Source organism: Prionailurus viverrinus, chromosome F1 (genome assembly GCF_022837055.1).
Source record: "Prionailurus viverrinus isolate Anna chromosome F1, UM_Priviv_1.0, whole genome shotgun sequence".
In the NCBI taxonomy this organism is placed as follows: Eukaryota; Metazoa; Chordata; class Mammalia; order Carnivora; family Felidae; genus Prionailurus; species Prionailurus viverrinus.
The window spans coordinates 63894923-63920146 of NC_062577.1; the positions used below are offsets into that span (position 1 = coordinate 63894923).

General features: G+C 47.6%; 2 protein-coding genes across 3 annotated transcripts; one reads left to right on the plus strand and one right to left on the minus strand.

Moving 5' to 3' along the window:
- Positions 1–5137: 5137 nt before the first annotated feature.
- LOC125155613 (T-cell surface glycoprotein CD1a-like) lies at positions 5138–8639 on the plus strand. Of its 2 annotated transcripts, none has more exons than XM_047841067.1 (6): positions 5138–5319; positions 5870–6136; positions 6817–7095; positions 7294–7572; positions 7900–7990; positions 8102–8639. In XM_047841067.1, exons 1-6 carry the CDS (start codon positions 5259–5261, stop codon positions 8145–8147), a joined length of 1023 nt encoding a protein of 340 aa, XP_047697023.1. In that variant the 5' UTR covers positions 5138–5258; the 3' UTR covers positions 8148–8639. The 2 variants fall into 2 exon arrangements, with proteins under 2 accessions (XP_047697023.1, XP_047697024.1); XM_047841068.1 differs by having other exon boundaries at positions 7963–7990.
- Positions 8640–13639: 5000 nt separating this feature from the next.
- Positions 13640–19207, minus strand: LOC125155095 (uncharacterized; the record flags this gene model as incomplete). Its single annotated transcript, XM_047839882.1, is given in 5 exon segments — positions 13640–13657; positions 14612–15661; positions 15734–17311; positions 17520–18106; positions 18109–19207. Coding segments are annotated over 5 exon segments (4332 nt in total), but the record flags the coding sequence as incomplete, so codon positions are not given.
- Between the last annotated feature and the right edge of the window lie 6017 nt (positions 19208–25224).

Below are 25224 nucleotides of genomic sequence, written 5' to 3' on the forward strand. Positions count from 1 at the left end.
CCTTTTGCATAACTGGAAGCAGTCTTTGCTTCATGAGAATTAGCACCGCATTTTCCTGCACTTGGCAAATCTATTCCTGACCCCCAGCCCTTGTTGCCAACAGTTAGGGTCCTTTCCCTTCTAATTCTTAGGACTTTAGAGATCAGGTCCATGTCTTTTTAATATTTGTATCCTTGGCAAGGAGCCCCACTGCATGGAATATGTCCTCAATAAATACCTGTGTTGAATTTATGTCAGTTTCATAGGTTTGTCTTTTTCTTTTGCCTCCTGACAGGTTTGTAGTAGTTCAGATGTTTGCACAGGTGGACATTTCTGGAAAATAACGTTGAGATAGAAGGGATGGGAAAGGTGAAAAATATTGGGAGGGGGAGAGCAAATCATGGCACTTCACCAAACTTCTCCCCTACATTGGACTATTTGCCTGCTTCTGTTGGGTCCAGTCCACCTGTCATGCTCTCATGGCCCCCTTGTGGTTTTTGGTTGGTTGACTCCACCCTCGTGTGTAGCCCTGGGTTCTAATCAGCCTGACTTCTTCAGGAGAAAGCATCTTTGACAATGTGACAGGACAAAGGATGGACAGGTAACCTCCAGTTCATGACAATCATCAGACAGCTGCCACTTGTCCTTGCTCAGAGTGATGGTTCAGGGCCACGCACCTGCTCCAGGTGGCTCAGGTCACAGGCATTCTGATTCCTGTGGTCAATGGCAGAGAATGAGATGATCTTTCTTGTCCCGGATGATAAGGTCGGGGTATGAAGCGTAAACAACTGCAATCCATTTTTCAGCAGCAGAACAGCAAGCCTGAGGATGACACCTGCATTCAAGAAGGCAGAGAAATGGTACATGTGAAGTTTTCCAAGAGGTTGGATCCAACGTGTTGTCACCACAAGAATGAGAAGAAGAGAAAAGAAAGAGAAAGGAGAGGACCCAGATGTGGGGTGGTGGGGTAGTGTGGTTGTGGGCATCACGTCACCCTGTACATCAAGTGTGTACTTCGTTTTATGTTTTTTTTGGAGAAAACAGAGCTTATTGCCCAGCAATTAAAAGTATTCAAATGTGGGCTGAAAGCTACATAAAATGTTAATTTTCACGGTTTGCTTGAATTCAGGTTTTCTTGACCAATTCTTCATTTTCCTTCAAAATGCTGCATGCCACTCGAGGCTCGGCAGCTCAGGACCTGAGCGTCACCTGCAGCTCCCTGCATGCCGTGTGCACTGGGCTCCCGACGTTCTTCAGGCCGTCCTCTCGCAGAAGCTGTTGGAAGACTTTCATCAGGGGGACCTTTGTTCATGTCACATCACAGGCTCTGCTGCACCTGCCAGAGCTGGCGAAGGCCCATGTGGCCCGTGGGGTCTCCCAGCCATCCTTCCTCAGGGGCTAGAAAACTGCACTCTGTACAAAGGTACAATTTTCATTTGTCATCATATTCCCGTGAAGCAGAAAACAGTAGCAACAACAAAACCAAAGCATCACAAAAGTGAAGGCAGATGCACAAACCCGCAGAATGGACTGAAGCCCCAATAACCCTGGGATCCCCGGTTCCATCAGCCCATTCATTTCCTGTATGGTTTCAGCCCACAAAGGTGGATTTCTGTCCTTTGTGATTGGGTGCTCCCTCTGATGGACGTGGACGTGGCCCCTGGGGATGCTGGGATAATATCTCTTTTCCTTGCGGTGTTCTTCCTCACTCTTCTCTTCCTTGCCTTCAATTCTTGAAAAGATTCCTCTATTCTTTTTCTTACCTGCTTGCCTTTTTCTTCACGTGTCCTCACCTGTCACACTCTTACCCTGTCTTATTGACACTGACATCTGGATCAATCCCTATCCTGGGTGTTTTCGTGGGTTTCTAACAAACCGCTGATCAGGAATCGAGTGCTGGTTCAGCTGCTGGATAAGTGGTAAAAATTTTCTCCAGGGTTTTCCTAGAGATGGAAGGGTAAGCTGCACCAGCCTTCATGAACCAGGAGCTGTCGTGGCAATGGCATTAAATACTCAAAATGCAAGAAATTTTCCATGGATTTCTTCCCAACACAACACATGTATTCATTCATTCATTCATTCATACGTACATTCTGTTATTCATTCATTCATTCATTCATGACTTGGTCACCTTTTCCTATTTGTATGGTAAACATGTTCTCTAAGACTGGTTCTAAAATGTATGAGAGACAGCTGTGTGTACAGGTGTTTAAGACATAACAAATAATCTTGTCCTCCAAGCTTTTTTTTTTTGATATGTACATTTAATCATTCAGAGCAAACTTTAGAATTGGTAAATAAGAAAATTTAACCTCATAGATTTCAGCAATAATTGCTTTATTAAATGATCCATGAATCACACATCACCCCATGTGGCCCTCAGGTAGGCACTTAGAGAAGTTGTACAAATGGAAGGTTTTTACAGAGGGAGGGTGGGGCCGGGGAGATAGCAGCAAATGTGAAGGATTGTTCTAGGAATCAGGCCTCTTTCTTGGGGGAAGAGTAAGGGCTCTTATCATGCATATGACCTCATCTGTCTTTGGGGGCTGGAGAGAAACCAGGTGACAGACTCATTGCTCTGTGGAAAGAAAAATTTGCTGGTGATGACTGGGTAAGGCTACATTTCTGGGTGGTTGTAGTTTGTTCAATTGGGTATGAAGTCCCAGGGAGGGAACTCAGCTGATGACATCATTTTGGGTCTGCGATTTTCTAACAGGATGTGGCTCAAGGGCATGTATCTTCATCCTCTTGTCCCCCCACCAGCAGGAGCTGCCCTTGGTTCCCTGCTGGCTGGTCTGCTTCAGACAGAGAGGGGGACGCTACCTCTGCTCTGGTCCAGTCCCATGCTCAGCGAGGTGCTTTGTGTTTCAGTTTGGGGACTGGGCTTTCCGAGAGTTCCCCCTTTGCTCAGAAGATGGAGCCTCTTAGTCTGGGACAAGGTGTGTTCCTGTCCCTTCCCCCACTGCCCCTCCCCCCAGCTGCAGAGTGGCTCACTGTGCCCTGAGGTAGTGGGGCTCCCTGGCCTTCCCACACCCAGTGAAGGCTCCTTTCTGTGTGGGGGATGGTGGCCTTCCCCCCCTTCTCAGGAGGGAGCTGCTGTCAGACCCCAGGCTTGTACCACCAGAAAGCAGTTCTCTGGTCTGAATCCTGGACTTCAGTTTGTCAGGACCCTGGGAGGCCAATGGGCAAAAGCCTAGAGACATATCAAATTTGCTAAGTCTGTGACTCTCAGGGCCTCCCAGTCCTCAATGAGCCTTCAGTCATTTGTTAACAATTGTAGCTGAATTATTCATTCTGGTTTATAAAGCCTCTGGCATCTGAATCCCTGATTTCCTTGGAGGAGTCTGTATTTCCCTAGATTTTTGGGTTGACAACTTGCTCTCACCCTTCAACTTTGATGGATTCCAGAGAAGTGATTTGGGCGAGCCAGCTTTTCAAAATCTTATGTGTGGGAGTGAGCTCTTTCCAATTTTCTATGTTCCAGTCTGAACTTGCCAAAAATATTATCTTTCTCTCAACAGCCTGAGTTTATTTCAGTTTACTGGTCATCCAAGAAATAACAAGACAAATAGCCCAAACACATTATCCAGATGACATAAAGCACAAATACTTAAGGGCTTTTAAACACTTAAGAACACCACGGAAGTAGAAGGTCAGCATGTCCAGCACGGCCAACTCATGATAAGACAAGCATGGAACATTCTAGCAGGAATAGTAGGAAAGGAATCTGGATACATGATTCCAGAACACTCTATTAAGTCCACACACTATAAATTCCCATGATTTCTTGTTGTAGATTTGCCGTAGGACCCTCGGTGTGAACTTCATGGTTATTAGCATATGCTTGACTCCAAAAGATAACTGTGTAGATTCAGATTTCATCAAGTAGGATTACAACTAATACTTTTGGATACTAAAAACATTTTTATGTCAAAGAAATCCATAACCTTTAAGAATAATTTGATGCCTGAACTGAATTATTCAATCACTCAGAGTTAATCATCGAGCGCCTACCACTTGCCAGGCCCTGTTGGATTTGGGATCCGGTTCCAGGGGATTAGAAACACCTGAGCCAACAATTGAGTCAAGATTCTGAGAGGGCAAACACCTGTAAAGGTCACCACTTTAGTAAATATTGTTTCAGGCAGGTTTGTTAGAGTCTAGAGTCTGCACATTAAAAGAAAACTCAGCACACCAAAATGGTTAGTTCTTGGTTGACGTGATTTTCTTCCCAAGTAGACTAAAAGCTCCTTGAACAGTGGTTGCATTGTGAACACTGTATTGTCATGCATGTAGTGAGGTGCTTGGATCCAGGAAGCTGTTAAGCGACTGTTTGGTGAGTGAATATATATTAAAGCAAGTCCGACTGAGGGGGTATTCTTCAGATGTTTCAATAACCTGTGGTCTCTCTGATGGCAACTGATTCTCCCCTAAAAATAATGGTGAACTGGTGGTTGTTGCTACTGTTACACAGGCAATCATGGCGAAATTTGGAAAAGCAAATAGAGTAAGTGTTAAAAGAAACCCATGGACTCAAAATGGGGCCTTGGGCAGGCCAACTCCCCAAACCTTGTTTAACCTAACCTAAGTGCAGTCCAACCTCCCCCAGAAATGTAAGTCTTCCCCCGTCATTGAGGAATTCTCTGTTCATCACAAGTGAGGTCCTCTCTCACATGGACCCTCTCCATCCCCCAAGAGAGGAAGTCATCTGCATGATTAGACCCCTTTCCTCAATTAAAAGAAGGTGACCTTCAAATTTATCTGGTTGATTTTGAATTTTAATGCAGACAGTGAGAAGGCATAGATGGGAATGGGTTGGGGTGGGGGTGAGACATGGACGGAAGCCCTTGTGGGGTGTCCCAAGGTCATGAGAAGGTGACAGCAGGGGCCGGGGCTGGGTGCTGGGGAGCCGTGTGTCTTCATGGGTTACTGTCTGGATGAGGAGAAAAGGCATGAGAGGTAGGGTCCCTTTTCCATGCCACACGAGACTTGTTCCCCAGCCTGAACAGGGCCTGAATCAGGGCCTCAGGGAGCACAACGGAGGCTGGTGACAGGAGGAAGCTGGAAGCCAGAGAGGAGGGTCAGACCCGGAGGGGAAGTGAGAGTCTGAGTAGGTGTCCAGGGCTGAGGGCGGAGCCCATTTGCATTGTCGGGGAGACTCAGGGCAGGCGTGTGTGTTGAGAAGAAAGTCAGAAGAGAGAGGCTGCATGTGGGGAGGTTTGTGAGAACAGACGCCAAAGACCCACTTTCCGAGAGAAAGAAAGAACATCTGCAAAAAGATGCTGTTGTTGCAACTGGTCTTGCTCACGGTTCTCGTCCCAGGTGGTGACAGTGACGATGGTGAGGATGTGTCCCTGCCTGGTCGGTGCAAGAGTGTTTGTCTACATTTGTGTGATGTGTGTCATGTGTGCACATATGTTGTTGTGTACATGTGTGCATGTGTGTATATGTGTATGAGTATGTGTGTATAGGTGCCTGTGTGTGTATCTCTGTGTGTTTCTGCCGTGTGTGCACGTGTGTGGGTGGGTGTCTGTAGGTCTGTGTTTGCATCTGTGTCTATGTGTGTGCATATCACGTGTAACTCTGAGTGTGTGTGTACGTGTGTGCATTGGTGTCTGTGCGCATGTGCACACATGGTGTGGGTTCCCCAGCACATTCCTGGGGAGTGAGGCATGTCCACCTGGTTCTTCCCTGAGCCTCCCACCCCAGGGCCTTGTGCTCTTCTGAATGATGGGTGCCAAGCTCAGGGCTCTGGGGCAGCACGCATCTCCAGAGGGAACTATGGCTCCCAGTCCTCCAGATTTCGGTGCCCCTCCCTGGCCCCTTTTGCTGATTCTCTCTCCTTCCCTCTGCCCTCCTCTTCCTCAGTCTGTCTGTTCTTCTGGCACAGACTTCCAGGAGCCGATCACTTTTCGAATCATCCTGACCGCATCTTTTTACAACCGTGCCCGGGCACAAAATCAGGGTTCAGCTTGGCTGGGACAGCTGCAGACTCATGGCTGGGACAGCAAGACCGGAGCTATCATTTTCCTGTGGCCTTGGTCCAGGGGCAACTTCAGCAACGAGAAGTTCATGGAACTGGAAAAGTTATTCCATTCATACTCCATTAGATTTCTTCAGGTATTTCAGGACCATGTCAGTCAATGGCAGCTTGAATGTGAGTTCAGGTCCCCCAGGGCAGGAGGGATGGAGGTGGCCGGTGTGTGTGTAGCCATGAGTTCCTTCTTCCTCCAGGAAAGAGCCTCCACTGGCTGCTGAACCTCTCGATTCCCCATCGTAAAACTGAATCACACCTGTCTGTTCAGGTGGCAGAATCCAGACCCTGATTCTCGAAAAGCTTTTTGTCTTCTGCTCCTTCCCCTCCTCTCGTTGACCTCAGGCTGTGCTCTGAGGCCTCCAGTAGTGTCTGCAGTGACCACCCCATTCCCTGGCCTGCAGCCAGACATCCTCCTCTCCCTCACTCTGTGACTTATCCTTGAAATGTGCTTTTCTCCCTGTTCAGTCCCCTCAATGACCTCTGTCTATGTGTTCCCTGTATCCACTTCTCTCTTCTCACCCTAGATGATTTTATCCAAGCTCTCCAGTGGAGGCCTTTCCTGTTCTCTGCCCACACCCTTCCAGTCACTCCTCCAACATTTGTTTCTTCCGCAGTCGTTCACCTCCTCCTCTGCCTCCAGTGACCACCACTTCCCCTCTCTCTGAGCCTTCACTCAAAGCACACTTTGCTTGATTCCTTCCAATACCCTCAACTTCTCCTTCTTCCGACCATGGCTTCCACTCACCACATGTCAACACTTTCCCTTCTCTATTCCTGTATCTCTCAACCTCTCTTTCCAGATCCGTTTCAGGTCCAGCTGGAAGAAGGCTGTGAGCTGCACCTTGGAGAAGTATCAGTAGGATTTGTGCATATTGGATATCAAGGATCAGATCTCATGAGCTTCCAGAACATGTCATGGTGGCCATCTCCAAAGGGAGGCAGAAGGACCAAAGAAGTCTGCACACTATTCAATCAGTTCTATGTGGTCAATGAAATTATACACACACTTTTCAGTGATATCTGTCCTCAGTTCCTCTTGGGTCTTCTTGATGCAGGAAAGGCATATCTCAAGCGACAAGGTCAGTCCTGCTCCCAACCTCCAAGCATTCTCTCTGTGCATTCATAAATTCGCACCATTTCTCAGCTTCAGGGTAAGAGGGGGCCAAGAGGGAGAGGGGATGATGCTGACAGGTTTCTAGAGGTGGAGCGATGTATGTATCTCAACTGACGTGAAGATCTTCCCTCTCAGTCTGAGAATTCCTGTCCTGTCTCTGCAGTGAGGCCCGAGGCCTGGCTGTCCACTGGCCCTAGTCCAGGGCCTGGCCGTCTGCTCCTCGTGTGCCACGTCTCTGGATTCTACCCAAAGCCAGTGTGGGTGATGTGGATGCGGGGTGAGGAGGAGCACCAGGGAACCCGGCGAGGTGACATCTTGCCCCATGCTGATGGGACATGGTATCTTCAGACGTCCTTGGATGTGGAAGCCAGGGAAGCAGCTGGCCTCTCTTGCCGAGTGAGACACAGCAGTCTAGAAGGCCAGGATATTGTCCTCTACTGGGGTGAGAAAGGGTTGGTGCCCAGATGGGAAAGGGTGGTCCTGCAACAGTGCAGGAGAGATAGATACAAAGTTGGGATTCGAGGGACTCCAGATCATAAAGGACTAAAATTTAGTGACCTAAGCAATGGAGAGCTGGGTGTGAGGGTCCTGTAGATGTAGCAGGAAGCAGAGGGTTGTTTGAAGGGTCCATCTGTGAGCAGGGATGGGAGAGGAGAAAGAGGAAGGGTGGTTGGTGAGGCAGAGGGTGACGGGAGCAAAAGGGACCAGGAAGGTGCAGGTCAACCCGGGGTGGATGGGAAATGACACCCCCTGCGCACTAAACCCACAGAGCAGCACCGCCCCATGGGCTTGGTCTTCCTGGTGGTGATCGTGCCCCTGGTGCTTCTGGCAGGTCTTGCGTTCTGGCTCTGGAAGCGCTGGTAAGTCTGGAACCACCTTCCTGCTCTTTCCCAACTGTGTAAATCCACGCCCCTTCCCCTGAAGTCCTCACCTCCACCTGCTGCAGAGCATTTCCAATCTGTTCCTCCTAGGAAATCACACTGGAGACCTCAGTGCACTGGCCTTCCTTTGGAGTAAGATCCCAGCAGCCCCGGTTCCAGCACTTACCTAAACCCAGCTCAGTGGTGATGGATTTGCAAGTCTCTGTGTGCAACTTTTGTCTTTCCTTTCTGCTCGATGATCAGTTGTCAATATCGGCCAAGAATAATTTAGCGGGCTTTGTTGTTCTCACCTGATTCTTGGAGTTAAATTCTACATTTTCTCCAAGTAAAATGAAGCCTGAGAACCTCCCTGGGTCACAGGCATCAGATGCCACTTCCTCCTGGGAGCCCTCCCTGATTTTCAAGGGGAAGCAGTCTCTGCCTGCTGAGAATTTCCAACGTCCATAGTTTCTCTTTGGCAAACGTATGACTCACTTCCCATCCCTTATTGTCCCCATTTGGGTCCCTTTTCCATCCTAATTCTTAGGCCTCTTGAGAGTAAAGTCCATGTCTTTCTAATATTTGTATCCTTGGCAAGGAGTCTCGCCTGCATGGAATATGTCCTCAATAAAAGTCTGTGTTGAATTGATGCCAATTTCATAGTTTTTTCTTCTTTTGCCTCCTGTCGTGTTTGTAGTAGTTGAGACGTTTGATGTTCTTCTTGTTAAAAGTCTTCTCTCACTTTGCCTGGAGACTTGATACTGTTATGGTTCCTTGGTAACATCTCTGAGCCTCTGAGGAGAATACAGTTTTGTCTGTGGATATTTCTATTATTTAAACACAGACACCTATTGGAGTGGACCTGTTGTGGATAAAAGGAGGAGGGCAGATACAGGTCCTGGCTGTTTGAGGCCCTCAGGACAGCAGCAGAGATGTCACCCTGGGGCTTGTTGGCAATATAGGGGCTTGGCCTCAGCTGAGGTTCACTGCATCACAATTTGCATCTTAGCAAAACCAGCAGGGGATCCACAGGTGCACAAATGTGGTGCCTGAGAGGTAGCAGTGCGAATAAGTCCCTGGAGGGAAATGAGTGGGTCCAGAAAAGCCAGTAAGAGTGTTGTGCTCAGGAATGAACGGGGGTCCGGCAGGGAGAGGGCATACAGAGCATCCTCACATTGGTGGCTGCTGTGTCCCAGTCCCTGAGGACATGGAATCAGCCACAGTGAGCCGTTGCTCCTGGACTTAATAGGGAGTTGGGATCATGGGAGCCTCTGCCTGCAACACTTGCCCACTGATGAATACACAGCCTTGTTTCCTGTGTGTTTGTGTTTAAATAGAGCTTATTCATCTCTCTCTCTCTCTCTCTCTCTCTATATATATATATATATATATGTTTCCAAATAATTGATTGCATGCTCTATTTCCCTATACGGAAATACCAGCTCAAAAGTTTGTAATATTCCCCTGCATGGGTCCTGTGATATCCAGGGTCTTTGGCTTTCAGCCCCAAAGCTGTGCTGCCCATGATGCTTTAGAAACAAACAAGAAATGGTCATCATCTCATGAATCCACGAATATAGTTTCCTTTCCCCTTTTCTGTGGTGTCATCATAGCATCCTAAATGTGACTTTAGTACTTTCTAGAGTGGCTCCACATGGCCATCACAAATTGTCTGTTCCTTTTCCTGAATTTATTGTATTATTGATTCATTACCACTGACCTCATGGCCCACAACTCTGCCTTGTGAGCCTGAGCGAGCCTTACCCGCACAGGTGTTTTTGTTTGTGAGGCACATCCCGCCTTCTGTGCTTAGGACCATCCATGCTCCTTGTAGCTCTGGGCTTCAGGGTCATTTTAAATACAAAATCACCAAGAAAGAGCATGTAAATGCGGAAAGCATGGCACCAAATGGATCGTGAATAGGACACGTGTTTGCAGTGTGGGAATTCACACAGGAAGGCAGAGCGGTACCTGGTTCATCCTCACCAGGGAACATGTGGGGTGTGTGACACATGTCGGCCACTCTATGTGTCCATGAACATCAATGAGCACATGTGTCTGGGGTTACCAATCAATGCCAGTAGGAAGACCAATCTGCACAGACTCCGTGAATAATGAACATGGACTCTTTGTGGCTTATGACCCCAAAGGCAGTGGAAACATCCATAGACAGACTTCAGTTACTGTAGATTTCATTAATTCACTCAATAAACCTTTCTCAAGCCCTGACCATGCAGCAGGGACATTTGGAGTGAAGGTAGTGGGGAGGAAAAGGTTATTATAGCCTTTGGGGTTTGAAAATTTTGCTTTCTTGATTTTTTAAGGTTTTAATTGTTGTTTCTAAATAGTACAGGAAGCTGTACTATTCCTTAGTACAGGAAGCTCTTTGTGTTCAATGGCAAAAGAGACTTAGTTCTAATCTGTTCAGGGTCAGAGAGGAGAGGCTCAGGGCAGGAGAACATCCAGAGGGAACAAATGCAGGTTCCCACTGCTGCACATGTGGATATTTCTGGGAGATAATGTTGAGATGGGAGAGGTGGCAAAGGTGAAAAATATTGGGAGGGAGAGAGCAAATCATGGCACTTCCCCAAATTTCTCCCCTAGATGAGACCCACTGGCTGCTTCTCTAGGGTCTAGTCTACCTCATGGCCACCTTGTGGGTTTGGGTTGGTTGATTCCAGCCTCGTGTGTAGCCCTGGGCTCTGATCACCCTGAGTCCCTCAGGAGAAAGCATCCTTGACAATCCGACGGGATGAAACATGGACAGGTTCCATCCAGTTCCGGCCAATCACCAGACAGAAGCCACTTGTCCTTCCCCAGTGCCATGGTTTGGGGCCAGACACTGGCTCCAGGTGGCTCGGGTCACAGGCATTCCGATTCTTGTGGTTGATGGCAAGGAAAGAGATGGTCTCTATCGTCTTGGATGATAAGGTCGGGGCATGAAGCCTGAAACAACTTCAGCCCATTTTTCAGCATCAGGGAAGCAAGCCTGAGGATGACACCTACATACAAGAAGGCAGAGAAATTCTATACACGAAGTTTTCCGAAAGGGTAGATCCAAAGTGTTCTCGCCACAAGAAACAGAAAAGAAAGAAAGAGAAAGGAGAGGATCCGGGTGTGAGGTGGTGGCCGTGTTACCAAGAGTGATTGTGGCATCATGTTACCCTGTACCGAACATATACCAAACATCAAGTGTGTATTTCCTTTTACAGTTTTTAAAGAAAACAGAATTCTTGCCTCGCAATTAAAAGTATTCTAATGTGTGATAAATGCAACATAACAATTCACTTCCATGGTTTGCTTGAATTCATGTTTTCTTGACCAATTCTTCATTTTCCTTCAAAATGCTGCATGCCACTTGAGGCTCGGCAGCTCAGGACCTGAGCGTCACCTGCAGCTCCCTGCATGCCGTGTGCGCTGGGCTCCCGACGTTCTTCAGGCCGTCCTCTCGGAGAAGTTGTTGGAAGACTTTCATCAGGAGGACTTTTGTTCTTGTCATATCACAGGCTGTGCTGCACCTGTTGGACTTGGCGAAGGCCCGTGTCGCCCGTGGTGCCTCCCAGCCTTCCTCCCTGGGTGGCTGGAAAGCTGCACGCTGTACAAAGGTACAGTTTTCATTTGTCATCATATTCCCGTGAAGCAGAAAACAGTAGCAACAACAAAACCAAAGCATCACAAAAGTGAAGGCAGACACACAGACCCACAGAAGGGACTGGAGCCCCAATAACCCTGGGATCCCCAGTTCCATCAGCCCATTCATTTCCTGTATGGTTTCAGCCCACAAAGGTGGATTTCTGTCCTTTGTGATTGGGTGCTCCCTCTAATGGATGTGGCCATGGCCCCTGGGGACGCTGGGCTAATATCTCTCTTTCTTACAATATTTTTCCTCACTTCTGTGAGGAGTTTCCCTCAATTCTTGAAAATGTTCGTCTATTCATTTTCTTGCTTGCTTGCCCTTTTCTTCATGTGTCCTCCTCTTGTGACACATGTCCTCCTGTTTTGCCTGTTAATCCTGACATCTGGATCAGGCCCTGTCCTGGGTGTTTTGGTGGGTTTCTAATAAACCACTGGTCAGGAATCGAGTGCTGATTCTGCTGCTGAATAAGTGACTGGTAAAACTTCACTACAGGTTTTTCCTACAGACCAGAGGACAAGCCTCACCAGCCGTCATGAACCAGGAAGTGTTGTGGCAATGGCAGTAAATACTCAAAATGCAAGAAGTTTTCAGTGGATTTCCCCCAGACCCAATACGTCAGTTCATTCCTTCACCTCTTACTCAACTTGTACTATTTGTGCGGTTCCATATTCTCTGAGACTGGTTCCAAAACCCCTGAGAAGCAGCTGTGTGTCAAGATATTAAAGATACAATGAATAATCTCTTCCTCCAAGCTCAGTCCTTTTTTGATGCCTGTTTTTAATTTCCCAGGTGAAAACTCAGAAATCTTTGTCGCCTTTCTGTGTCAAATTTTCTCTTTACAGGTTATTCTCTACAAAATCTCTAAAAATCTTGTCTACAGCGGGCTTTATGAGCCTTCACATGGGATGGGGACAGAGCCTTCCTCTCTTCCTGTAAGCATTCCTGTTGGTTTCCTAAAGAGTGGCTCTGCCTCGGCCACAGTGGGCTCATATTTAGGGGATGGAAGTGTCCACTAGGAGAATCTCCTCATGGAAGGATCCAGAGTGTAGTACAAATGTGACTCCATTTGTGATTGGACACGGGAGAAAGGAGAAGCTGAATGAAAAGTAAACTTCCTGGACAGTTGGAAGGAGGGGTGGTTGTGCAGAATCCATGAGATCCGTGGGCAGATGGGTAGAGCAGGTGAGTGAGTGGTGGCATTTTGCTTCCACTGTGCAGAAGCATTGTGCCCCCACCCCAGGTGCATCTCGTGCTTTCTGGACATAAAAGTTATTTGATCAGGTTGAAAGGTGTGATATTTTAAAATGTGAAGTTGTGTTGCATAGTAAAAGTGTTTAACTTAGTTAGTATTTGATGTTTTCCTAATTTATTCATTAGCTTTTCATCTTGTTCTAAACTTAAAAAAATTTTTTTTCAATGTTTATTTTTGAGAGTGAGAGAGACAGAGCATGAGCTGGGGAGCGGCAGAAAGAGAGGGAGACACAGAATCAGAAGGAGGCTCCAGGCTCTGAGCTGTCAGCACAGAGCCCAACGCGGGGCTCAAACCCATGAGCAGTGACATCATGACCTGAGTTGAGGTTGGACGCTTAAGTGACTGAGCCACCCAGGTGCCCCGACATTTTTTTTAAATTCAAGTCAGTTAACATATAGTGTAGTATTGGTTTCAGGAGTAGAATTAAGTGACTCATCACTTACCTAGAACTTCTTAATGGCATGTAAAAGATTTCTCCTCCTCCTCCTCCTCCTCCTCCTCCTTCTTCTTCTTTTTTTCTTTTTCTGAAATCCAGACATGTGACCAGATGACTACGGTCAGTTTTGTCCACGAGAGAAGAGTTAACTGATCACCGCCTGATCACCTTTATGAATCTTTATGTTCACTATTTATAATGATTTCATTATGAACCCTTTCATTTTTAACTATTTTAATCGTTTTGGCGACCTTAAAAATTCCTTTTCTTATTCCCACATGAGAGGAAGTTTACCTGGCCAAGTCCACAGCAAGCTGAGAGCATCTAGAGAATGTCTCCGTTCTGAAAAGAAGATTAAAATGGAACTTGAGAGCGGAAATGAGCACTTGTAGTGAATAACTAGGCAAAGGGCATTTCTTCTTGAAACAGGGCTGCGCACGTCTGCCCACGAAGACATACTTCCTCATGAGCGAGAAGGAAGGAGAAACAAGAAGAGGGAAAACGCCTGAGGGTGTGGTCCTTGCTACAGAGAAGGAAGGGGCATCAACTAGTTCCTGTGAGCTGCACAGGGTCCTGGGTGCAGACTGTGTTATGCCCAGAATTCGTGATCCCCAAAGGCCACCAGGGAGCCGAGTCCGATGCAAAAGCAAAAGAGCCTTTATTCAAGCTAGCTCGAGCTCAGTCCCCTACCTGTACTGACGCAGCGGTGAGATACCAGGGAGAGAGAGCGAGTTTCAAAAGCACAAAGGTTTTATAGGGGTCTAGGGGCAGCCGATTGGCTGGGGAAGGGGCATGGCCTTGGCCGATTGGCTGGGGAAGGGTCAGAGTCTTGTTACGCAGGTCGCTGGGCGTGTTTTGATCAGGACGTTTGAATGGGTGAGAGGGAGGTTACTCAAGGGGAGGAGGCGTGATCTAGGTGAAGGACACAGAACAAGATGGAGTCGGCTGGCATAGGCCCGCCTTTTCATTCCCCCCTTGTCATGTAGCTTAGGGACCCAATCATGGGACCGGCTGCATTTATGGTGACAAGGGGAACAGAGTTTGGAGGTTTTACGCTAAGTTCTGGGAAGCATGTGTCCCTGGGGTGGCTCTGGGAGGTCTGATTAAGTATTGTCCCCGAGCTGGTGTCTATGTTCTGCCAGGTGATGTTTTGGGGGGCGTGGGGACTCCTGGCAGCATGAGCAATGACAAGCAGAGTTGACAGAGTTACCAATATTAGGTGGGCCGAATGCGCTGTAGCTTGAGCTTGAGCGGGTTGTGTTGGTCCCGACTGATGGCCCATCGCGTAATGAAGACCTTCGGGATCGAGGAGGGGTCCGCTGGCCGAACGTGGGTGTGATGGACCCAGGTCGCGATGCCGTCTACTTTGAGAGCGGTGGGGGTTGTCAGCACCATGATGTAGGATCCCTTCCAGCGCGGCTCGAGGGCCTCTCGGTGGTGCCTCTTGACGTAGACCCAGTCTCCCAGCCTGTACTGATGAGGTGTCGGCGTCGGGCCAGCCTCGTAGATGGCACGGAGGTGCGGCCAAATGTCCTCATGCGCCCTCTGGAGCCCGCTCAAGGAAAGAAAAAGTTCTTGATCTTTAAACTCAGCAATAAGTTCAGCTCGAAGGCTGGGAATAACAGGGGGTGGCCTGCCAAACATGATCTCGTAGGGAGTAAAACCCAGAGTGTAAGGAGTGTTTCTAACCCGGTAAAGGGCGTATGGTAGGAGAGTCACCCAGTCCCCGCCAGTCTCCATGGTTAATTTGGTAAGGGTCTCTTTTAGGGTTCTATTCATTCTTTCTACCTGTCCTGAGCTCTGGGGCCTATAAGCACAAGGTAATTTCCAGTTTGCCCCCACCGCCTTGGCTACTGCCTGTGTTACCTGAGAGATAAAAGCTGGTCTATTGTCTGATCCTACCATGGCAGGAAAACCATACCTGGGTAAGATGTCTTCTAGTAGCTTCTTAGCCACCATCTGAGCCGTTTCATGCTTGGTTGGATATGCCTCCACCCAGCCAGAGAAGGTGTCTGTAAATACTGAAAGATATTTAAAACCATACTTTCCTGGTTTGACTTCAGTGAAGTCGACTTCCCATTGGGCTCCCGGTCTGGTGCCTCTGAGCCTGGTTCCTTTTTTATTTGATGTGGCTCTCACGTTGGTGAGTTGGCAGGTCTTGCAGGCAGATACAACTTGCTCTATTTTGGTGTCCTGTTGGTGAATCTTGATTCTGGCATGTCAGATTAAGTCTTTTAATTTTCGGGCCCCCATGTGAGTAGACCGATGCATGTGCTCTAATACTGAGACTCTGAGCTGGTCTGGCAGCACGAGCTCCTTGTTAGGTGTATACCACCATCCCTTTATCTCCTGGGCCATGGGGAGTTTCTTGATCCGCTGTAACTCCTCCTGGGAGTACTTGGGCTGGTCTGGTAAAACTGGGTCTCCCGGGTCTGGTAGTTGTATGGTCATGGTGGGGACTGGAGTAAGGGCTACTGCCTTGGCTGCCTGGTCAGCCTTTCAATTGCCTCTAGCTACTGGGTTAGCGGCTTTTTGGTGCCCTTGGCAGTGGATAATGGCTAGCTTGGCAGGAAGCCATAAGGCTGTAAGCAGGTTATGTATCTCCTGCTTATTTTTTATAGTCCGTCCTTCTGCCGTCAGTAAGCCCCTCTCCTGATAAATTGCCCCATGAATATGAGCTATGGCAAATGCATAACGGCTGTCTGTGTAGATGTTAAGCCATTTTCCAGCTCCCAGCATCAGCACCTTGGTGAGGGCTATGAGCTCTGCTCGCTGGGCTGACGTTCCAGAGGGTAGAGCCTCCGCCCATATGGTGTCCGTTTCGGTGACCACCGCTGCACCCGCATACCTGTGTCCGTCTTGCACAAAGCTGCTGCCATCAGTGAACCAAGTAGCCTCGGCATCGGGGAGGGGCCGGTCAGTCAGGTCCATCCGGAATCCATGTACTTGTTCCAGGATTCCCATACAGTCATGTAGTGGAGCACTTAGGTCAAGATCCAGCAGCAGGGTTGCAGGATTGAGGGCTGCACTGGGGTGGAACCCCACTCGTCGAGGGTTGAGTAGGAGGCTCTGGTAATGAGTCATACGTGTATTGCTCATCCATCTATCCGGAGGCTGTTTCAGGACCCCTTCAATGGTGTGTGGGGTCGTGATCCAGATCTCCTGTCCTAGGGTCAGTTTGTGTGCGTCCTTGACTAGGAGTGCTGTCGCCGCAATAATTCTTAGACATGGCGGCCAGCCGGCAGCCACTGGGTCTAGTTTCTTAGACAGGTAAGCCACTGGGCGGTTCCAGGGGCCTAAGGCTTGAGTTAGAACCCCTTTTGCTATTCCCTTATGTTCGTCTACAAAGAGGTGGAAGGGTTTCGTAATGTCTGGTAGGCCCAGGGCTGGGGCACTTAAGAGGGCCTTTTTTAAACTGATTAAAGGCAATTTCTTCTTTTCAGTCCATTTAAATGTTTTCCCCTCTTTGGTAGCTTCATATAGGGGCTTGGCAATCTCAGCAAAACCTGGAACCCAGAGGCGGCAGTAGCCGGCTGATCCTAGGAATTCCCTCACTTCTCTTCGGGAGGTGGGAGTAGGGATCTTTAGGACGGTTTCTTTTCTGGCATCTGATAACCGCCGCTGTCCACCCTCCAGGATATATCCCAGGTAACTTACCCTCTCCCTGCATATCTGAGCCTTCTTTGTGGATGCCCGGTACCCTAAGGCCCGCAGGGTAACCAGCAGGTCCTGGGTCCCTTGCTCACAGTCTTTGGCTGTATCGGCAGCAATCAGGATGTCATCTATGTACTGTAGGAGGGTGTGGCCAGGGTGCTCCCTTCTGTACTCACCCAGGTCCTCATGTAGTGCCTCATCGAAGATGGTGGGTGAATTTTTGAATCCCTGAGGTAGCCGTGTCCAGGTGAGTTGCCCACTGCAGCCCTCCTCCAGATCATGCCACTCGAAGGCGAACAAGGGTTGGCTCTGGGGTGCCAGCGGCAGACTGAAGAAGGCATCCTTTTTTTTTTTTTTTTTAACGTTTATTTATTTTTGGGACAGAGAGAGACAGAGCATGAACGGGCAAGGGGCAGAGAGAGAGGGAGACACAGAATCGGAAATGGCTCCAGGCTCCGAGCCATCAGCCCAGAGCCGAACACGGGGCTCGAACTCACAGACCGCGAGATCGTGACCTGGCTGAAGTCGGACGCTTAACCGACTGCGCCACCCAGGCGCCCCAGGCATCCTTTAAATCTAGTACAGTATACCAGACCCTGGAGGGTTCCAAGGAGCTCAAGAGAGTATATGGGTTGGGAACAGTTGGCTGTATGTCCGCGACCCTCTTATTTACTTCCCGGAGGTCTTGTACCGGTCGATAGTCATTTGTGTGAGGCTTTTTGACCGGCAGTAGGGGGGTGTTCCAGGCAGACTGGCAAGGAACTAGTACTCCTAGGCTTCGTAATCTCTGGATGTGTGGCTGGTTCCCCTTCCGGGCCTCCTGAGACATGGGGTATTGTTTGATCCTTACCGGACTCTCTCCTGGCTTGAGCTCTACCAGGACTGGGGTCCTGTGAGTGGCTAGTCCTATCCGCCCCCCCGCCCCCATCTCTGCCCAAACAGAGGGGAATTCTTGTAGCCATCTGTCTATATTATCCTCTCTCGGGAGCGCCTCCTGGTGGAGGAGCTATTCATCCTCCAGTTTCATGGTCAGTACCTGGATGGGGTGACCCTTGCCATCGGTGACCTGAGGCCCCCCTTGTCTGAAAGTTATCTGAGCTCCAATCTTGGTCAGTAAGTCCCGTCCTAACAGCGGGTAGAGCATTCTGGTATTACCATAAAGGAGTGGGATACCCGGGCCGTTCCCAAATCTACTGTTCTTCGGGTAGTCCATGAATACTGGCTCATACCAGTTGCCCCTTGTACCCAGGACTTCTTGTTGACTAGTTTTCCTTGTGGGGTGCGGAGGACCGAATGTTGTGCTCCGGTGTCGACAAGGAAGTCAATAGGGGTCCCCTCCACTTTAACAGTTACCCTGGGTTCGGGGAGAGGGTCCGAACCCCGACTCCCCTAATCACTTAGTTCATCTAGCTCTAGGGCTTTTACTCGATCAGTCTTGCTTCCCTTCCCGCCTGCGTTTTTCAGACATTCTCGGGCCCAGTGCCCTATCTCCTTGCAGTATGCACACTGATCCTTCTGCAGTCTCTGTGTCCCCCACTTGGTGGTTCCTTTACCTTTTCTTGCGTCGTCTGCCAGCTGCCAGAGACGGCGGTCTCATTCCTCGGGGAAGTCAGCAGTGGTAGCTAGCAGTATTCTGGCCAGGTCTCGAGTCTGCTTACTGCTGGCAGCCGCCATGGCGGGAGTCTGCTTGTCCTCAGGAGGCTCCCGGTTATTATATACCTTTTCGGCTACCACCAGTAAGTCCTGCAGACTTTTTTCTCCTAGTCTGTCTATTTTCTGTAATTTTCTCCTAATGTCTATGGCCGATTGGTTTACAAAGGCCATGATAACAGCTGCCTTGCTTTCCGGAGCCTCTGGATCCATGGGGGTATAGGTACAGAATGCCTCCATGATCCGTTCTAAAAAGGCAGCCAGAGATTCATCTTTTCCCTGTTGTACATTTCCTACCTTGGCCAAATTGGTTGGTTTTCTAGCAGCCATTCGTAGACCCCCCATTAGAGTCTGGCGGTAGACCTGGAGCCTCTCCTTACCTTCTGCCGTGTTGAAATCCCAATGGGGCCGAGTCAAGGGGAAGGAGGCATCTATCTGAGCCTGGTTGGTGGTGGGATTCTCGTCTGCGCCCGGAACTAGTTTTCGGGCCCCATTGAGGATTCTTTCTCTTTCTTCAGTCGTGAACAGGACCTGCAAAAGCTGCTGGCAATCGTCCCACGTGGGCTGATGGGTAAAAAGAACAGAGTCTAATAAATCAATAAGCCCTGCCAGTTTCTCGGAAAACTTAGGATTCTGACTTTCAAATTGTAGAGGTCACTAGTGGCGAAAGGCCAATAGTGATGGGGCTGATTCCCCTCCGCGTCTGGGGGTCCGGTGGCTCGCAGGGGCGGAATAGTGGAGTCGGCGGCAGAGGCGGATTGCCCCCTCTGAGCCCTTTGTCTGGTAAAGGGCGGGCTTCCCCCTGGAGCGTTTCCGCCTCCCGCTCTCGGAACAGCGTCTGCCTCCCCCGGAGGGGGAGGATGGTGTTCTTCCGGCATCCTAGAGGGGTTATACGGGGGAGGAAAAATTAATTCTTCTTCAGTACCCCCTGTAAGACAGGGTAGAGGGGTGCTGAAGGCTGGATAAGACTTTTCTTCTTCTCTGTCCCCTGCAAAGCAAGAATGGGTTTTGGCTCCGGAGGGAGCGGGGCTAGGAAGGGCTTAAGCCAAGAGGGTGGGTCTTCTACAAGGTCCTGCCAAGTGATAATGTAAGGGAGCTGATCAAGATGGCCCATCTTAGGCTGAGAGATGATACTCCTGACTCGGTGGATGGTAGGGAGGTCGAAGGTCCCCTCTGGTGGCCATCCGAAATTGAAAGTTGGCCACTCGCTAGAACAAAAAAACTGCAACCGACCCTTTCGGACTTCCACACTGAGGTTGTTAGCTCTTCCCCTCACATCCTTAAAGTGATCAATCATAATACTTAGAGGAGTAGTCTGAGTCTGCCCCATAACGTCCGTCCAGTAAGTCCGCAGAGCAAAACAGAGAAATACAAAAACAGACAAACAGAGGGCCCCTAGAAAGTCTTCCAACTCCATGGAAGCAAAACGGAAAGCTAGCTTTTGAGGGGATTCCACGTCCCTCCAAAGACGACGGCCTCACGCCGACCAGCGGGGGCGACCCGCCTCGTCTCAGACCTTTGAGGGGATTCCACGTCCCTCCGAAACAGATGAGGGGATTCCACGTCCCTCCAGAAGGGAGAATCGGAACGTCTTCCGAAACTCCCGGCCCATGGTCCTCCAGTGCGTCCACTTAGACCGCGTCGGGCACTACCAGAATTCCAGAAATGAGCTCACACAGAAAAGACAGAACAAACAGACACTAACCGTGGCCAGTCAGGCTCTCCGGGTCGGGGGTCCCTCGGGGGTCTTGGGGATCCCGGGCCGAGCCCCCAAATGTTATGCCCAGAATTCGTGATCCCCAAAGACCACTAGGGAGCCGAGTCCAATGCAAAAGCAAAGAGCCTTTATTCAAGCTAGCTCGAACGCAATCCCCTACCTGCACCTACGAAGCGGTGAGATACCAGGGAAAGAGAGCGAGTTTCAAAAGGACAAAGGTTTTATTGGGGCCTGGGGGCAGTTGGTGAGGTATTGGCTATGGCCTCAGCCGATTGGCTGGGGAAGGGTCCTGGGGAAGGGTCCGAGTCCTGTTAGGCAGGTGAGGGAGGGTTTACTCAAGGGGAGGTGTGGTCAAGGTGAAGGACACAGAACAAGATGGAGTCAGCTGGCGTAGGCCTGCACTTTCACTACTTCTCAGAGGACGTTCCGAAGAATGTCGGGAGCCCAGTGCACACGGCATGCAGGGAGCTACAGGTGATGCTCAGGTCCTGAGCTGTGGAGCCTCCAGTTTGACATGCAGCATTTTGACTGAAAATGAAGCATTGGTCAAGGAAATTGAATCGAGACAAATTGTGGAAAATAATATTTTATGTAGCATTCATCACGTTTGAATGCATTGAAGTGCTGTGCAATAAACTCTGTTGTCTTTTGAAAACATAAAGGGAAGTGACCGCTTGATGGTTTAGTGTATGTGGACGTGGTGACATCATGCCCACAACTAAGCTAGTTAACATGGCTATCACCTCACATCCCGACCCTTTTCTTTTTTTCCTTTTTTAAATCAAGTTTTAATTTAAATTTCTGTTAGGTAGCATATAGGGTAATGTTACTTTCAGGGGTAGAATTTAGCAATTTCATCACCGACATACAACATCACAACAATGCCCATCACCCATTTCACCCATCCCCCACCCAATCCCCTCCAGGAACCCTCAGTCTGTTCTCTGTAGGTAAGGGTCTGGTTCATGGTTTGCCTCCCTCTTTGATACCCCTATATTTATCTGTTTAGTTTCTTCAATTCCTCATGTGAGTGAATAAAGATGGATTTTGTGTTTCTCTCACCGACTTATTTTGCTTAGCATAATACACTCTAGCTCCATCCATGGGACTGTAAACATCAAGATATCGTTATTTTATGGCTGAATGACATTCCATTGTGTGTAGATACCAAGATCCATTCATCAGTCAGTGGACATTGGGCTCTTTCCATTATTTGGCTATTGTTGATGGCGCTGCTATAATCATCAGAGTGCATCTACCCCTTCAAATCAGTATTTTTGTAGCCTTTGGGTAAATATCTAGTGGTGACATTGCTGAGTCATAGGTAGTTCTATTCTAAACTTTCTGAGGAAGCTCCACACTGTTTCCCAGAGTGCCTGCACCAGTTTGCATTCCCAGGAACAGTGGGAGGTATTCCCCTTTCTTCACATCCTCTTCATCACCTGTTGTTTCTTGTGTTGTTAATTTAGCGATTCTGACCGGTGTGATGTGATGGCTCATTGTAGCTTTGATTTGTATTTGCCTGATGATAAGTAATGATGACCATCCTTTCATGTGTCTGTATCCATTTGCATGTGTTCTCTGGAAAAATGTCTTTTCATGACTTCTGCCCATGTCTTAATGGAATTATTAGCTTCTTTTGGGGGTATTGAGTTTGATAAGTTTGTTATAGATTTTGGAGACTAGCCTTTCGTCACATATGTCATTTGCAAATATCTTCTCCCATTTTGAAGGTTGCCTTTTAGTTTTGTTGATTGTTTTCTTCACTGTGAAGAAGGTTTTTATCTTGAGAAACTCACAATATTGTATCCTTGCTTTTGTTTCCATGCCTCCCATGACATGTCTAGTAAGAAGTTGCTGAGGCCAAGGTCAAAGAGGTTGCTGCCTGAGTCCTCCTCTAGGATTTTGATGGTTTCCTGTGTCACAGAGGTCTTTTATCCATTTGAATTTATTTTTGTGTATGGTGTAAGAAATTGGTCCAGTTTCATTCTTCTGCATATTTCTGTCCAATTTTCCCAACCCCATTTGTGGAAGAGACTCATTTTTTCATTGGATATTTTTTCCTACTATGTTGGGCATTAGTTGGCCATATGGTTGTGGGTCCATTACTGGATTTTCTATTCTGTTCCATTGGCCTATGTGTCTGTTTCTGTGTCCCTATGATACTGTCTTGTTCACCACAGCTTTGTAATAGAGTTGGAAGGTTGGAATTGTGATGCCTCCAGCTTTGCCTTGCGTTTTCAAGATTGCTTTGGCTGTTTGGGATCTTTTGTGGTACCATACAAATTTTAGAATTATTTGTACTATCTTTGTGATATTTTGCTGCTGGTATTTTGATAGGAATTGCATGAAATGTGTAGATCGCTTTGGGTAGTAAAAACATTTTAACAATATTTGTTCTTCCTATCCATGAGCATTGTCATGGCCTGATTTATGACCCAGCATGTGGTCTATCCTGGAGAATGTTCCATTTGCACTTGGAAAGCGTGTATGTGTTGCTTTAGAATGAAATGTTCTGCGTATATCAATTGAATCCATCTGGTCCGTGTGTCACTGAAAGCCATTGTTTCCTTGTTGATTTTTCTAAGTAATCTGTCTCTCACTTAAATTGAGTATTAAAGTCTCCTACTATTTTCTATTAGTATCAATGAGTTTCTTTAGGTTCATTACTAATTGATGTATATGTGTGCATTGTTTCATGTTGGGAGCATATATATTTACAATTGTTAGATATTCTTCTCGGATAGTCTCTTTGATTATGATGTAGTGACCTTCTTCATCTCTTGCTACATAAGACAGCCTTTGTCTCTGCTTTAGAATCTAGCTTGTGTGATAGAAGAATGAATACTCCAGCTTCTCATTTTCTTTTGATGTTCATTAGCATGATAAATGTTTCTTCATCCTCTCAATCATTCTGCAGGTGTCTTTAGCTTTCAAATCATTCTCTTGTTAGCAGCATATAAATGTTTTTTGTTTACTTTTTAAAATACATTCTGATACCCTATGTCTTTTGATTGGAGCACTTAATCCGTTTACACCCAGAGTGATTATTGAAACATATGAATTTAGTGCCATTGTGTTACCTGTGATGCTGGTGTTTCTGGTGATGTCCTGTGTTCCTTTCTAGTGTTTGTTACTTTTAATCTTTTTTCCCTCCTCAAAGAGTCCCGTTTAATAATTCTTGCGGGGCTGGCTTAGTGGTCACAACTCCTTTAGAAAATCTAAACAAAATGTTTCTCTGGGAAACTCTTTTTCTCTGCTTCTATTATGAATGGCTGCCTTTTTTTAATTTTTCAATATATGAAATTTATTGTCAAATTGGTTTCCATACAACACCCAGTGCTCATCCCAAAAGGTGCCCTCCTCAATACCCATCACCCACCCTCCCCTCCCTCCCCCCCTCCATCAACCCTCAGTTTGTTCTCAGTTTTGAAGAGTCTCTTATGCTTTGGATCTCTCCCACTCTAACCTCTTTTTTTTTTTCCCCCTTCCCCTCCCCCATGGGTTTCTGTTAAGTTTCTCAGGATCCACATAAGAGTGAAAACATATGGTATCTGCTTTCTCTGTATGGCTTATTTCACTTAGTATCACACTCTCTCGTTCCATCCACATGGCTACAAAGGGCCACGTGGAGTGCCACGTGGTACTCCATTGTGTATATAAACCACAATTTCTTTATCCATTCATCAGTTGATGGACATTTAGGCTCTTTCCATAATTTGGCTATTGTTGAGAGTGCTGCTATAAACATTGGGGTACAAGTGCCCCTAGGCATTAGTACTCCTGTATCCCTTGGGTAAATTCCTAGCAGTGCTATTGCTGGGTCATAGGGTAGGTCTATTTTTAATTTTCTGAGGAACCTCCACACTGTTTTCCAGAGTGGCTGCACCAATTTGCATTCCCACCAACAGTGCAAGAGGGTTCCTGTTTCTCCACATCCTCTCCAGCATCTATAGTCTCCTGATTTGTTCATTTTGGCCACTCTGACTGGTGTGAGGTGATATCTGAGTGTGGTTTTGATTTGTATTTCCCTGATGAGGAGCGACGTTGAGCATCTTTTCATGTACCTGTTGGCCATCCGGATGTCTTCTTTAGAGAAGTGTCTATTCGTGTTTTCTGCCCATTTCTTCACTGGGTTATTTGTTTTTAGGGTGTGGAGTTTGGTGAGCTCTTTATAGATTTGGGATACTAGCCCTTTGTCCGATATGTCATTTGCGAATATCTTTTCCCATTCCGTTGGTTGCCTTTTAGTTTTGTTGGTTGTTTCCTTTGCTGTGCAGAAGCTTTTTATCTTCATAAGGTCCCAGTAATTCATTTTTGCTTTTAATTCCCTTGCCTTTGGGGATGTGTCGAGTAAGAGATTGCTACGGCTAAGGTCAGAGAGGTCTTTTCCTGCTTTCTCCTCTAGGGTTTTGATGGTTTCCTGTCTCACATTCAGGTCCTTTATCCTTTTGAGTTTATTTTTGTGAATGGTGTGAGAAAGTGGTCTAGTTTCAACCTTCTGCATGTTGCTGTCCAGTTCTCCCAGCACCATTTGTTAAAGAGACTGTCTTTTTTCCATTGGATATTCTTTCCTGCTTTGTCAAAGATTAGTTGGCCATACGTTTGTGGGTCTAGTTCTGGGGTTTCTATTCTATTCCATTGGTCTATGTGTATGAATGGCTGCCTTGATGGATAAAGTAGTTTTGTCTGGACATTTTTTCCCATTCAGCACATTGTATATATTATGCCACTGTCTTCTAGCCTACCATATTTCTGAGGACAGATGTTGCAAACCTGATCTACCCTCTCTTATATGTTACGGACTTTGTTTTCCTTTCTGCTTCAGAATCCTTTCCTTGGCTTGGTTTCCTGTGATTTTGACTATCATATGTCTTGTGATGGCTGG